General features: G+C 44.3%; 1 protein-coding gene across 2 annotated transcripts; it reads right to left on the reverse strand.

Moving 5' to 3' along the window:
* Window positions 1-10,906: 10,906 nt before the first annotated feature.
* LOC134502102 (fibroblast growth factor-binding protein 1-like) lies at window positions 10,907-13,782 on the reverse strand. Of its 2 annotated transcripts, none has more exons than XM_063310271.1 (2): window positions 13,671-13,782; window positions 10,907-11,751 (listed from the first exon to the last, which is right to left on the reverse strand). In XM_063310271.1, exon 2 carries the CDS (start codon window positions 11,727-11,729, stop codon window positions 11,085-11,087), a length of 645 nt encoding a protein of 214 aa, XP_063166341.1. In that variant the 5' UTR covers window positions 11,730-11,751; window positions 13,671-13,782; the 3' UTR covers window positions 10,907-11,084. The 2 variants fall into 2 exon arrangements, with proteins under 2 accessions (XP_063166341.1, XP_063166340.1); XM_063310270.1 differs by lacking the exon at window positions 13,671-13,782 and adding an exon at window positions 13,111-13,371.
* Window positions 13,783-15,775: the final 1,993 nt, after the last annotated feature.

Raw genomic sequence — 15,775 nt, forward strand, 5'->3', positions numbered from 1 at the left:
ATAATTTATGACTGTGTAATGAAATATTGTTCTCCTCCTTCCAACTTGCAGGTTGAGAGATGAATAAGCAGCTGCCTTCATTGCTACAGTCCTGTTGCAAAGGTAGCATGTGAAGTTGCAGTGTATAGGAGGAAGTTTGCTTTTGGAGAGCGGGTTGGACAAGGCATTCTGCAGCTGGGAGACATCTCCAAGCCTAAGAGGAAGTAGTGAAAAATAACTCAGCATCATTTCTATTGACAAAAAGTTAAGAAGAGGTCAAGAATTTGCAGTGTAGCCACTTTGTATGTGCTAGTTAGACTCATAGAACCAATCATAGATCCACAGGGTTGGAAGGGAGCTTGGCGGGCTTCTGGTTCAACCCTCTTCCAGGTCAGGAATCCTCTCACCATCCCAGACAAATGGCTTTCCAGTTTATCAGCATCCTTTTTTGTATGGTGGCCATGGTACCCAGGTGTGGACTGACCAATGTAGGATAGAGCAGTACTATCCCTTCCCTTCTCTTGACCCTCTACTTCTGTGGATGCAGTCCCAAACTGCATTAGCTCTTTTGCATTTGTGGGACATTGCTGGCCCATGCTTAATCTGTGGTCTACCAAGATGCCCAGATCCTTCTTGCAAGTATTACTGCTAAGGTGTTCTGCTCCACATTATTAGGATAGCATGCTTGCCAGGATCATTCCTTGCACCGCTATCTAATGTACTGGCATCTGTTGAGTTATAATTCTGGCTAGAGTTAGGGAGGGATGCACTGATTTGATTTATAATACGTTGTTGTGGAACACCTGCAGGTAGATATCTGCCTGAGAAGACAGAAGAAGACACATCAAGTAGTCTTTTCCAAAGCTATTCATTGAACATTTGCGCTGAATGTGCCATCTCTTCATTGCCAGATGACATGCAACTGCCTGCCCTTGAGTTTTGTCCAAGGAGGGGTGTTAGGTAAGTTGTGGCCCACTCAGGAACAGGCCACACCCAAGTTCTTTATGAGTTGCTCATTGACTTGTGTTTTGAGGGAGGCAGCCAACAGGCTTCCAACCATTTTGCAAACAGAAGTCATTATTTCGCCAGCTGTTCGGACCAAATCTGTGAAAGTGAAAATACATTTAGTACAGATAGGACCTTTCCAGTTAACTGGGCCAAAAAGGCCATTTGGCCTTTCGGCGGAGTCTAAAGACCTGGTTCTGCTGCCTCGCTTGGGGTGGAGAGGGGAATAGAGCTACATGGGGATGGTTGTTATAGACCACTCCTCCCACACCTGGACTGTTTAGATGCTTCACCGCTTGGATTTTTTATTCTTTATTTCTATTTATAGTATTTTTTACTGTATTTTACTTTTTGTATTATTGTGATGGTTTTAATCGATTGTTGTAAACCGCCCAGAGGCCTCCGACGGGAGGAGATGGGCAGGGATAAATTAGATAAATAAATAAATAAATTCGTGTGTCAGTAGAGCTTCACAGGCCATGCCCCAGGCAACTAATTCCAAGGGGTTAGATGTAGTCATAAAGAGATGAGTCAGACTAATTCTCCTTAGTCATGTTGTGGAATGGGTTGCAGAGACTTTACTATACCATACTTCTCCTAATATTAAGAATAAACTTAATATTGTGAATGCAGGGTCTCTATAGACATTCCAATGTCTATGAAGTTGATGAAAATTAGACAGAAATGGGTGGGAGCTGGCTAAGCTGGCTAACATTTGAAAAATATTACAGTTTGGAAAAAGGACAAAAATAATATGAAAGTCTCCTAATATAGGGTGACTGGGCTGCAGAAATGAGGATGAACCCAAGATGGCACCAAAGAGATACAGAATATGCTCACTTTTCCCTGCCACCTAGTGGTTCTCTGGACTTTTGCATCCTAGATCCAGCAGCCTTAACTGGTGTCCCTTGCCACAATGAGAAATCTGTAAATGGCTGTCACAGCATAGACTTAGCTACTCCTGCTTCACTCCTGATGGAACATGATGGTGGTTCAACTTAGAGGGAGAGGGGACAGCTGGTGAGCCCTGGATTAACCATTAAGCAAAATAAGGCTGTGCCTAGGGCCCTGAGGGAAGGGGGGCACCATACACTTTCCTCCTTAGCTATCATGCCCTTGACTCTTTCACTGGCACACTTGACTTTATTGATTTTTTTTTGTAATTGTCACATTTGACTTTAATCTGCATTGTTAAAAAATTGTTTTCTTTGGCATGGTGAGTGACTAAAGTTTAAAAATTTGGTTTGAAGATATCATAAGATATCACATTTGTTTCTGTCTTATGGCATAAGAGTTTTGCTTCCATTGAGGGACACCATTGTTGGGTTGGGGTTAGGGCATCAGTTGGCTTTAATCAGTTGGCCTTAAGCCCTGACCCTGGGCTGGTAACACAAGTCATGAAATACGGTTGTTGAGAGCACACTGTTCTAAAATCCACAGAATCTGGTTGTTGGTCTTGAGTTTCTAAGCTAAATATGCTAAATATGCTGAGAGGTGTCAGTCACATCCAGTCACGGTGGAGTGTAGCAGTTCTTCAAGTTGTCTTCTTTAAGTATATGATGTGTTTCTTGCTACAAAGATTGTCAGGTAGAGTTCATTATTAATTAATCAGTACTTGAAAAAACAGTGTTTGTAAGAACTTTGAGAACAATTCTCCTGAGGCTACAACCTGCAGGCCAGATGTAAAGAGGCAAAACATGTTTGATCTTTTTTTCAATGATTAAATTAAATATTTTCACTATGTCTTTTAACCTGGAAGCAAGGTAGTTGTGCCAATGTACAAGAAAACAGATTATGTAAACATTTAAAAGGCAATGATGTCTTAGGATGTTTTCTTCCAGTTGTATCATCACATTCTGAAATGCCAGACAAAACATATAGTTTTCCTATACTGTATACGTAGACAGAAAACTGGCTATTTTGAACTTTTACATAAGGTTAACTCCTGGGCTACATACAGTGGTGAAACTGCTGTCAAAGTAACTAATCCAAGCTTCCCAGCACATGTTCTAATAACCCAAAGAGATTTATTTTGTTTTAATATACCTTGAGCCCCCCTTGCTTGTGATGCTTCCCCACTGGGCTGAGAGCCACTAGGTCTCGTAGGATGTGAGAATGGATGGAAGCGGAGGGCTTCTGCATCACAGATATTCCTTGGAGCAGAAGCCACTTAGGCACTCACTGAAACAAATCTTGTCATAATCTTGTTCTTGGGAAGTGATGTTGCTGTTTGATCATAAGTCACCAGTGCTGATTGTGGAGGCTGTTTTACTCTGGGTTGTAAATAGCCATGAGGATTTTGCAATAAAAAAAGTTGGAATGGGGGCACTCAGGATGGGAGCTCCCTCCTTAGCAGAGGTCAGCTTCAGGCTTGTTCCCCCTCCCGTTGTTACCTGATTTGTCCTCTATCTTTCCATTCTAGTGAATGCCCAAAAAAGGTTAACTAAAAAGCAAAAGATTACGTGTTAAAGGTTAATGTTTATTAACAATCTTGCAGTTTTGCAGCCACCCTTTGCACCAGCCCTATGTAGAGTGGATTGCAATAGTTAAGTCACCAAATCTAATCAGGCAGAGGCATCTGCAGGACCAAATGCCCCCTCCCCACTCCCCACCCGCCACAAACTTCTGAAACCTACTCAGGAAACGTTCGTAGGTGTGTCTAAGCACTCTCAACAGCTGAGAATTAAGCTTCCAGGTTTTCTGGGAGAGGCCTTTTGGAGGAGGCTCAACAAGTCCAGTTTCCTTTTGTGCAACATCACCATCTTGTCTGGATTTAATTGCAGTGTGTTCTTTGTTGTCTAATGCAGGGTTCCTCAACCTCGGCAACTCTAAGCTGTGCGGACTTCAACTCCCAGAATTCCCCAGCCAGCAAAGCTGGCTGGGGGATTCTGGGAATTGAAATCCGCACAGCTTAGAGTTGCCGAGGTTGAGGAACCCTGGTCTAGTGTATTGCCAAATGCAAGCAACTTTCAAGGGTGTCATTTTCTTCACAGTGCCTAAGAGTAGGACAAGAACCAATTGGTGGAAGGTTTACAGAGGGGGATCCAAACTTGAAATAAGGAGGAATTTCATGACCATGAGAGATATTAAGCAGGGGAACAGCCTGCCTCTTGGGGGCTCCAGAGGTCTTCAAGCAAAAGTTGAACGTTTGTCTGGGATGTTCTGCTCTTGGCAGGGGGTTGGACTAGAAGACCTCAAGATCTCTTCCAACCCTATGAGTCTATGGTGTTGTTGCTTACTTTGACTTGAGGTGGATGTCATCAGCACACTCTTGATGTCTCCTTCAAGAATCCAAGTCCTCCCGCTTGCAAGGATGGTGCCATCAGCAATATGCGTTGCTGAGTTGACTTTCTAGGTGCATGGACTGCAGAAGTGAATGTCTTGCATAGTAATGCAACTAGATTCCATCCAGAGAAAAATACATACAGTATAGACATTGGGGGCAGGGGTGTGGGGAGAGTGGCTAATGTTGATGAAAGAGGCAGGTACAACACCTTGATTGAAAAGTCAACAAAGGTTTGCTGTGGAAAAAGGGGATGTCAAATGTAATTCTTAAAACCCTGGTGACTGTGAATGCTGGGCAGTTTTTGCATTTCTCAGTTGCAAGACAGCATAATGTAGCTGAGTTGCCCAGCCTTTTCCAGCATGCTTTAGCCCACATTCAGTCCTGAGGTTTGTCTGCACAGCCTTGGCACTGAAGGAAAAAAAAACATTCCAATTGAAATGGGTAAAAAAGAAAAACATTCCTATGGCATTCTCCCACAAAATACTGGAGAAGGGATGTTTCGGCTGGAAGGGGGAATACTTCCCCCCACCATGATTCTTGGCCTTGGAGAACCACAGGGGGTGTGGGAAGGATCTTAGCAGGGCAGGCAAGGCCAAAACAGCACATTGAAATTAATTTTGGACATTGATGGGGTACAAAGAGAAATGGTATATTAGATTTCCCAAATGCCTGGATAGAAATGTCCAGATGCCTCATTGCCCATAAAAACCAAGTGGAGTTTTGATCACACTGTTGTGGCTGCCATACCCCTCTGAGGACACAAGAAATCCTAGAAGCAAAGCCTGCTCTTCAGTCACTGCTCTGTTTAGGACCCATCTGGGACTTCTTCTCACATTCTTGGTATCTTCATTGCTTCTACAGAAGGGTCTGTGGACAATCAGGCCATATGTCTGAACCCATTTCTTCCTTCTGCTCCTCAAGAATCTTCCAGTCAAGTCATTGTGAATTACCATACAGTTGGTATATTTAAACTGGCCAAGGTAAAGTCTCCTTTGCTTTGACTTGACCCCATGGCCACATCCATGCAGATTCCTTTGGTATAATGTGGAAGTGGCTTGCCACTGCCTTCTTCCAAGATTTTCTTTCAACTTCCCAACCCTGGGGATTCCTAGAGTTCTCTCCTTCAACTATTAATCAGATCAAACCCAGCATAGCTTTTCAAGATTGGCCAAAGTTGATAGACTTTCTAAAGAAATCCAGGCCCACAAGGAAACCAGGTTAACTCTAAATTGTCCACTGCATGTTTGAGCCATTGCATAGAGCTCATTTCTCCCCCCACCCCCTAACCTGGCTGCTAGAACTGGCTGTTTGCTGCCCACCCCCTCCTCTTTTTTCCCTACCCACATTTGCTTTTCATAGGGTAGAGAAAACCACCTTAATAATCAAGCCCCAAAATCCAGGCCCTGAGCAGAGTAATCAGCCAAAACACAACAGAGGAAACCTGCACAGGGTCGAGGAACCTTTGCTTCAAGTGGGGAGGGGAATCCACAGTCAAGAAGGCTGACCCATTAGGAGCCTCCTGTTGCAGAGCCACAGAGGCAGTATGGCAGATTAGCATCACTGGGTTTCCCCCGAACAGCAGCTGAACTGATTAATTCTGGTGTTAATTGGCTCAGCCAAGCAAAGACACTTGGAAATGATGTTGGGTCATGGAAGCAAGTAAAGGCAGCTCTGAGGCACCCTGACCCAGGGACAGAAGACCTTCCCTACTTCTTGTGCAATTCAGGAGTTGTGGTTGAAATACAGCTGAAGCATGCATCATCACATCAATCATCAGCACATCTGGAGAAATGAAGGGAAGGCAACCGGATGGATTTCCTGTCATTTTAAGAGTTCCCCTGGTGCAAAGAGTCATCCAGGACTTATTATCGTAAAATCAAGTGCCCCCCTTGGAGGAAGCCTGGAGGAAGCCAGCAGCTCTATTACTATCAAGAAGCCAAACTGAAGGAGAACAGCAAGTAGGGAGCTGCTCTGCCTTCAGCAGCAACAGCCAACCCTGAACCCAGTTGAGGGCGGGGAGCCTGTGATCTGAGCACATTCACCATCCCTATGAATGAACAGAATGCATAAAGCATGTGCAGCAGCTCATCACTCAAGGGCCCGTGGTTGGCCAAAGATGGTGAGGAGATATTGGGTGGTTGCTCCTCATTGGCCCTGCCTGGGAAAGAAGTGTTGACTCACACTGTATCCCCAGCAGGCTCTTATGCAATCAGATAGGTGTGGAGTTGAACTGGGGCCAAGCAGGTGAATGAGTAAAGTTGAGCAGGAAAGCAATGGAAATGTACACCCTGCGTTTCCACGGGAGAAGAACAAGAGGAAGGGATGGTAGCAGCTTGCCAAGGACCAAAAGGCTTGCAGTTGAGAATCAAGGCAGCAGCGACCCCATCTTGGAAGCTGGGAGCCCAGAGTGCAACATCTCATCTGACATTAGGCAAACTGCTACATTATTATAGGATCCAGTTTCGTTATGAATAAGACACCTTTGTTTCTGTACTTCCATGGAAAACCCAGCAAGTGCATTAAATAATTGTGGGGCTTTGTTGAAGAAAACAGCAACAACAGCAGCAGCAGATCCTCCAGTCTCTCTAACTTTTTGTTGTTTATTCGTTCAGTCGCTTCCGACTCTTCGCGACTTCATGGACCAGCCCTCTAACTTTAGCCTCTACTTAACAGCTGCTCTGGAGTAAGTCTAAAGCCAGCAAACAGTTGTTGTAATAACAAAGAACCAAACTCTAAAATGTTAGCATTAAACTTAGCCATAGGTTGAACAGCCCAGTGGTGCAGAACACTCTTTCCTGATCACGGAAAGAGAGGGAGGTAATCCTGCTGGGGTACTGAGTTCTCAATAGGTACTGTGAGTAAACATGCCCTGTCTCGGGGACCTATGGGGCACAGCCTCTGCATATCCAAGGGTGTCCCCAGGTTATGGTAAAAAAGTGAAGGTGGTGGTCATGGCAGGGCAATCGAAGGTACACTTGCTTGGTAAGTGCTGAGCTTCAATAGAACTATTGCAGCCACCATCTTGACTTTTTCGATCACATCCTGCAGACCCCCCTGACACAGCCAGAAATTTACTGGAATGTTTGTAGAGAAGGACATGGCTCAGATATCCTGCAGTTTCTATACCAAAATGAAATCCAAAATCTAGGGTTCTGATGGGAAGTTAATCCAAGCAGATTTAATATGCCTTACAAAGTCAGTTGCTACGTTTGGCAGAAGCTGTTTCCAAACACAAGGTTAGCAGCGCTTCTCAATGAGGGTGACGAAGTCTTGAAGCACTGCAGCCAGACATTCTTCACCCCAAAGACACAGCCAGTGCACCAGTCAAGGGCACTTGTGATCACTGGTGACCACTATCAACTGGCTACCCCTGAGTCCAAAATATCCCGAATTATTTCAGGTTAGGTTGACTATAGGACATCTATCTTCTCAATACTGAGCTCCAGTTGGTTCATTCACATGCAATCCCTCATTTTAGGATTTCCAGAGACAAGGGTTGAAACAGAGAGAAGGACCTTGTTATTGTCAGTGTTTTGATGTGATTCAGCCCCCAAATGGCCTCTCCCAGCAACCATGTAGGTGTGTAGAAAATGAGACAAAATAGAACTTCAGGGAAGGAGCTGTTAGAAGGAACAGTATCATGGTGCCCACAGACTATCCTCCTGCTCCCCAAAGAGCTTTGCCCTACTGTGCTAAAAAAATTCATTCTAATTCAGTATTTTATCCATCCATCCATCCATCCATCCATCCATTCAGTATTTTAAATGTTGGACAGCTGAGGTTACTTCAGGGTGAAGCATTGTCCTCTAATATCTGTGGTCTTGATTCCTCTGCATATCTCTGACTTCATGTGGACACTGTGGGTAGAGAGCACTCCTTTCTTTGAGATGTTCCAAGGAAGGGTCTTTTTCACTTTCTGGAAATGGAGGGAGGCAGATGCAGCAGTCTGGTATAGTGGTGAAGGCACCAGGCTAGAAACCAGGAGGCTGTGAGTTTTAGTCCTGCCTTAGACACAAAGCCAGCTGTGGGACCTTGGGCCAGTCACTCTCTTTCAGCCCTAGGAAGGAGGCAATGGCAAACCACTTCCAAAATCTTGCCAAGAAAACTGCAGGGACTGGTCCCAGCAGCCACCAGGAGTCAACAATGACTCAAAGGTACAAAAAGAAAAAAAAGCTTGGAACTGGGGACAGGCAACCTGCTGCTGGGGGTGACCCAAGGGAGAGAGGAAAGCACGAAGGTCTGCACTGGGGCCTGGAGCTTCATGGGGACCGCCTGGAGGAGAGGAATGGTGAGTCTTGACGGAGAACCTCGGAGAAAGCAAGGTAAGGAGGCCTGCAATCGAACCTGTGAGACGAAGAGAGCAGAGGCCGGGCCGCTCAGCATGGAATAAATCTTTGGGAGTGGCAGAGACAGCAGGAGGAACGCAAGTGGGATGATCCTGAGAGACGGGGACATTTCCGGCATCCATTGCAAGCCACAGTAATACTAAAATGACAACCTGTGTGTCCTGCTGCCGTTGTGCAAAGGGTGCAACTGCTTATAAGGATTTTATTTATGGTCCAAAAACAAACAACGCACCACATCATTTGCCTCAGTTGCCACACACATCACTGGTGCCATTTGCCTGATGACATTGTGGGATAAAGGACAGCCTTGCAGCGTATACTAGTTGCCTACAACACCTGCTGCTGCATCCATGATCAGAAGAAATCCAAAACGTGACGTTCGAGATACCTCTAACACCCCATAGTATGTTCTAAGCATTTTGAGTTGGCTTGAGTAGCCAGCTGCTCAACCGTTGGATGGACAAGCCGTGCTCCCTTCTACCAGCAGCACAACCAGCGAGGGTCAAAAATGCCCAAGGGCAGCCTTGACCACAAAGGGAAGCTGCCATGCTGACTATTTTACCTTCCCTGCAGAGGCCCCTGAGCGCAAAAGTGGAGGACGAGGGAAGCGGGGTGAGGCCAGTCTCTTTGTGGAAATGTTCTGTGTCCCAAGAAATGACAACCCGTAACAAAATTTTATACGACCAGGTCCGCAATCCCCCAAAATATTCATGGAGCTTTTTCCCCTCACCTTTCCATCTGTAGCAGAGCCAGAGAAATGGTGTTCATGTGCTGAGAGTAAGGTGTGAGCCACGGATCTCTGAGTTTGTGGAAATAGGCTGACAGAACAGCTCCACCTTTCAGAGGCTGAGAATCTGAATCTGCAGCTGGAGGTGTCCTAAGATTAATTTAAGTTTTATTGCACTAGCAAAATGTCTGTGGGACCATGTGCTGTTGAATCAACTCCACATATGGCTCTCGGGTGTTGGGGTAAAAAAATGAATAAAGGTGTTTTAAATCCCCAGAAGAGCTTATACTTTTGGCCGCTTGTGGGTGCTAAATGTTGCATGACATTCTTTTTGAAAAAACAAATGATTAAATGAAATGAATTTGGATTACTCAGATCAAAGGCACAAATCCTCTCACTTAAGAAACAAAGCCTGTTGATTTGTGATGATGTCTGTGCTGTCAAATATGTATTAAAGAAGAAAATACAGAAGTATCAACCTTCTCCTCCCAGTCTTGAATATATCCAGAGTGTGGTGCCTCTCTGACTGACTAAATCTCCTTTCCGCCCTCCCCATTAAAATAGTGATCCCGTTTTATACAAAAAGACATCCCTTGCTACAAATTTGGGATGAGGACAAATTTTGCACTGCAGTCAGAGCATTCAGGCCTGTTGGAAGGATAAAACCTCTGAGAAAAAGTGATTTTCGTGGTCCGTTGGGTGAAATATATAAAAATGTAAAGTTCAGATTCAGTTCTACAGGAATGTTGCCAGTTCTGTCCCATGGATTTCCCCCCATAGAATTCTCTGTGCCTCTGAATTCCACTTGCTAGACTGAAATGCTGGTGAGTAGATGGTGGCCTCAGACTTACTGAACATTTACTTCTGAGTAAGTGCATTTAGGACTGTGTGCAAATTTTGCGTGAGTATGGGAAAGAAAATTGGGACAAAGAGGAGATAGAACCACAGAGAACGATTTCAAAAGGCATTTATCTTTATTTTTAGCAATCTACAGTCAAAAGTAACAAAAAAGTGCATAGCACTGAAATTATCACTTTGGCTAGAAATATGCAGGGGAGAATGAAGCAATAAATGGAGCTTTTCACACTTTTGTAACATCTGCATAACACATTATACAAATCCATTTCTCTCCAAGCTCTGCCCTCTTTTACATGCGCCAAGATGGGGATGGGACTTTGACTGCATGGCTGAGGCCTCCATCTTGATTTTTTTGACATTTCCCTGTGGACACCCCTGCTCCATTGGGAAATAAATCTATTTAATGCTCATTTTGACACTTCCCACTTCCTTTATATAAGCACATTAAATCGCCGCCCACCCACACTTCCTTTTCCTCTTCTGAATCATCCTGCCTGATAAAGTGTTATTAGACATCTGAAAACCTTGTGCAGCATTTTGTTGCATCAAGTTGGCCTAATAAAAAATGTACCTTTGTGTTCGTGTTGGACCTTATGACATAGAAAGCAGTTGCTGGCAACCCCTCCATCAAATTAATCCCTTCTGTATGATGCCTTTCTCCCGAGTTACGCAGAGGGAGGGAGGATGGGGTGAGGGGAGGAGGCGATTAATGGTTACAGCCAGATTTTTTTCAGCAAAAGAAGGAAACACGTTGCATTTTCTTCTCCAAGTGATGGTTGACTGGATGCATCAGAGGACACTTCAGAATATTTGTTCTGAATACTGTCTGCAAGACAGTTGTGCCCACAGTAACTCGAGGCCTTCGGCCAGCCTCCCTGCCTTTCTAACTGCACTTTTTATCCTGTATCATTGAAACAAGGAAGTAGCAAAGAGGCTGCCACGTCTCAGAGCAGTATTCTTCAGCCACCTTCTTCTGATCCATGTAATCCACTTCTTCCACACAGTCGCTGGATCCTTTCTCTGGCTGCTTGGGTGTCTCCTGCCTGGCATCCATAACCAGCCTAAGATGGGCGGTTGGTGGCCCGGTCTTACAGACTTTAGCTTTTAAGAGAGCCTTGGGGTCCTTACAGAGATTCTTCTGCTTCTTTAGGGATCGAGTGATCTCCTTCCAGAAGACCTTCTTGTTTTCTGCATACCGTTGGCAGGTAGAAGGGCTGCCAGAAAATGCACAGGAGAAGTCATTGTCCCCGTTTTTGCAGTCCACTGTTAGCAGAACGGTCTCTTTCTCATTTACATTCCAGGAGCACTCAGCTTTCTCTTTGGTGGTAAACTTCCCCTTCATGTGAGAACCGTTTTGTCCTCGGTTTCTCTGGCCCCTGGCATTCTTATTAGGCCCAGGCTGGGCTCTTCCCCCTCTGCTGTTATTTGGTCTCTCTCTTCCTCTCTCTTTCACTGTTTCACTGTCAGCTTGCAGCAGCTGAGAGAACATCATGAAGACACACAGCAGAGCAAAACGTTTGATCTTCATGCTTCCTGGTTCTTTTCAAAACCTGTTTTGGAAACAGAAGCTCTTTGTAAAAAAAAATAAATCTACTCTTATGCTTATCTTTAGCATGCTAGACATGCCCCAGTATAATCAATTATCCGTTATCAGCAAAGATTGTAAAACTGGGCGACAGTCAGTGTCTCTCCTAATGATGTATTTTAAGCATGAACTCTTAAGACTGTCTAAGATCAGTGAGGAAACTATTCCTTTTCATCCTGGCAAGGAAGTTCTAGCATGAACATGCAGCTCCTAAGTGGAGTTAAACGGGGCAGTCGGAAGGGTTGGTTCGCATGAATTTGGTGACCTCCAGTTCTAAACTGCTGCAGAAGCTGAGTGTCACCTGGACATGTTATCTACTAACTGCCCAGAGTCCCTCTTTTGGGGGAGATAGGCGATGATGAAATCTGATAGATAAATGAATGAATGAATGAATGAATGAAACATAAATGTCTTTTCCCAACCTCTTCTCAGGCAGATAATCAGCAGCAAGCGAATGGGCTTAGATGAAATTATGCTTCAGACTACAGCTGCTTTCTACTGAAATGAACTGAGGAATCATCATTTGAATGAAAACAATTATTTCTAACCAAATCAGTTCTTTTATCAGCTAAAATATTGCAAAAAGTAGGGATATCAGCCCCTAGGGAAATAGAGAAATATTTAAAATGGCAGAAAGTGAATAATATGCCCAAGAACTAGAGAAACCCATTTTGCTCTAGAATATGAGGCATAACTGATGTCAGCTAATGTGCAACTCACATTGTGGAATAAACTTCAACATTGCAGGGGTATTGTTTGCCTCAGAGAGGAAAGGCTGATAAAATACATCTGAACAGAGATGTGGTGCCACAGCATAGGAAAATTCTACTTAAAAAAAACAACAAGCCTCCACTATCCTTATTTTAAAGTAACCATCTCAGTCAGGAGTCACACTCTCCTTAGTCCCTTCTGGCAATTCGGATCATGGAACAAGGTCTCCTGCTGTTCATCTGCCAATTTTTGATATACGTGAAATGCAATTCTATTTTCTTTTCAAATCTCTGCCCATATTTCCTTCATTAGAACTAGTCACTTGAGAAGTGAACTCAGTCAATTTCAAGCTACTTTCTACTGCGTAAGTTAATTCATTCCCATTAGCAAAAGCAAAGTCTACTCTCTGGGAAGACTCCCTATTTCATCAGAGGACCAGTCAGCCAAAGTCTGACTCTTCCCATAACGGAGAAACAAAGTTGACTTTCTCCACCTCAACTTTCCTGCCTTGCTGAAGATGGAAATCTAATTCAATAATCGTCAGCCCACAGACCTCAAAGAGTTGAATCTGCATAATTAGATGGATTAAGACTGCAATCTTATGCAGGCCTACCTGGGTTTAGCCCCACAGAATTCAGCAGAATGAATTCTCAGTGGACATGCACTGGGCCATGCTCCATCTCTTAGAGAAGGCACTGGAATTCAAGGGTTTTACTGTTAGGGTACAGTCCCGCAGATTTACTACTAGGAGCCAAAGTTCATCTTGATATGCATGTGTTGGTTACTGATAATTATTGATAAGAAGTCTTGGAAGCTGCAATCAGAAGCTGAAGTGATGGGGATTCAATACTTCCAATGCTTTCCTACTTTCTATCCACCCACAGACATTGCTACTATTTCTTACTCGATGGGGAAAAGTTACTATACCTTTCTGTTCCAGGGTGGGGGTAGAATTGGGTTGGTAACCTTTACTGAAAGAGAGATGGTGAGCAATGGATGAACCTTTCTCCAGTTACAATCCCCAACAGTTAAAAACAGGAGCAGAAACATACACACAGCTATATGTAATATGTAGCTTGGTCTTCAGCAGACAGGCAGGAAATCTAGCCTTGCGGTTCTGAGCAATCAGTTTTCTACTGCTGGTAAAAAGTGCAAGCTAATTACAACACATACCTTTTGCTGTCTTATAGTCACGCTGGCACGCCTCTGAAGAATGGCACATTTCTGCCTATTTATATACTCAGAGACACACCTACATGCCTCCAAATCCTATAACTTCATGGTAATGTGCTTGTATGGTTTACTCACTTACTGAGACACACCTTTTGGAACAGGGCAGGTTAAATTTGCAACAGTTTTTTTTTTAAAGGCTAGGTACAATGCATGGAAGGTGTAGATTTGAGAAAAGGAAGACGTACGCGAAGCCCTCCCTTGTCCTGCTGAGGCTAAGAGCGGAAACATCCTATGGATAATGGCATGATCAGAGCAGGGAAGGACTTGCCAATGGGTGGAAGGAAAAGGGGATGCCATGAGGTGGCATGGACTGAAGCTAAATCCTTGTCATCACCTTTTCTCAGTATAATGAGCGGAAGTCCCATTACCTCACTGGAGTCCCTGAGAAAGAGTGTGCTTTCTCCTGCCAGCCAGCTTGTAAATCAGCAACACCGACTGAACACAGAAGTAGACTTTGCCTTCAGTGATGAGGTCTTTGATCTGGGCAAATTGCCACAGAAAAGGTAGGCCGTGCCCCAAAGGAAAAACTTTAAAGGCTATGGCGAATACACCATCTGGCCTACTATGAGCTTTAGCGAACTGCAAGCCACCAAAGCTTCTGTTTGAGATTTCCAGTGTCATGTCTGTGGGCACACTGGTGATGGGGAGGACTCTCTTTCGAGGCTGCATCTGCTGGTCTTGCCTGGCTAGGCCATCTTGGCAGCCATTTTGCAAACAGGCAACAGCTTCCCCATGGTAACTCCAGCTCCTGCTCCAAATTCTCCACTCGACAAAATCTTTGAGATTGCAGTTAATACCATAACACATGTCTTTGTGTTTAAGGTCTTGTGATGGTGGTGGTGGTTTTCAGAAGCAGTGTGGATGCCTGCAGCTCTTCTCTTATCTCTTGTCCCTACTGTGTAGAAACTGAATTTCTCAACTCCTCCAAGGATCTGTTGTATCTTTGCAAAGTGCCAGACATGCTAGTGACCATGTAAGAACATTATTATGTTTGGTAAGAATTTGGAGTGTGCTCCTGTATGCATGTATGGTTCTTCTTGAAATTCCCTTCCACACCCTTCTTTATTTCATTCTCCCTGTGGTGCAGGGAACAGCCAGCTGGGGAAAAACCCTGGAGTCAAGAACCATCATACATGCTGTATAATGTTAGACTTTCCATTCAGTGCATGTTTTATAGCTTCTAGAAAACCTGCCCTGATTTATGAGCGAAAATGTCCTAACTTAGTTAATTATTTAGTAATATGAAATACAAAACTACCAGGGGAAAAAAATCAGTTTCAGGTGAACTTCCCAATCCTCTTTCCCATCCAGGAAATAAACTCAAGAGAAAGACCTGGAGGGAGTCTTCTGGAATAACCCCTCACCATCTTGTTTTCTCAGCATTTGGCTGTGGCCAAGACTGTCAGCTGCATAAGGAGGCTCCCTGGTGCTTAGTTTATTAAACTGGGCCATAACAGGTTGGCTCCCTGCCCAGTTTAAACACCACATAAGGTGCTTTGGAAAGAAACAACCAGGTGACCATTTATCTCCTCAGTCACTTTTCACTTTTCACATCAAGAGAAGAACATTATCTTCTTCCCCATGAACTGCCATAGGCAGAAAGTGTAGAGGCCCACATGAAACAAAGTCAACCAAAGTTTTATGGAAGGCAGCTTAAAACATTGCTCTGCCAAGTATCTCCATAGCCAAATTTTAATTTTGAATGGCAAAGGCAACATGGTGGAATGCCCAGAGTGTTGGATGCAAATAAAGCAAGCCAGGGCAGGAATTACTTTCCTTGAGAAGCTGCAAGGAGGCCAGGAGAGCTAAACAGTACTTTTTGTCGGCACTTTCCTGTAGGGACCAGACTAGAACCAGAATGAATCTCCTCAGATGAGGAAGGCCCCAAGTCCTCTACACTGACTACAGTATGTCATGTCTACTTCCTAATGCCTGGACGAAATATTGTAATGTTCACTGTTTCAATGTGCACTGTACATCGTAACGTTTCACATGCCATGGTGCTGACGCGCGTTTCTCTTTGGGAGGGAGCTGCTGTGAAACCT

This window comes from Candoia aspera, chromosome 8 (assembly GCF_035149785.1).
Source record: "Candoia aspera isolate rCanAsp1 chromosome 8, rCanAsp1.hap2, whole genome shotgun sequence".
NCBI lineage: Eukaryota > Metazoa > Chordata > Lepidosauria > Squamata > Boidae > Candoia > Candoia aspera.

What these genes read in the sequence shown, in the direction of transcription:
- LOC134502102 (XM_063310271.1), bottom strand. Translation starts at nt 11,729, where the DNA reads ATGAAGATCAAACGTTTTGCTCTGCTGTGTGTCTTCATGATGTTCTCT.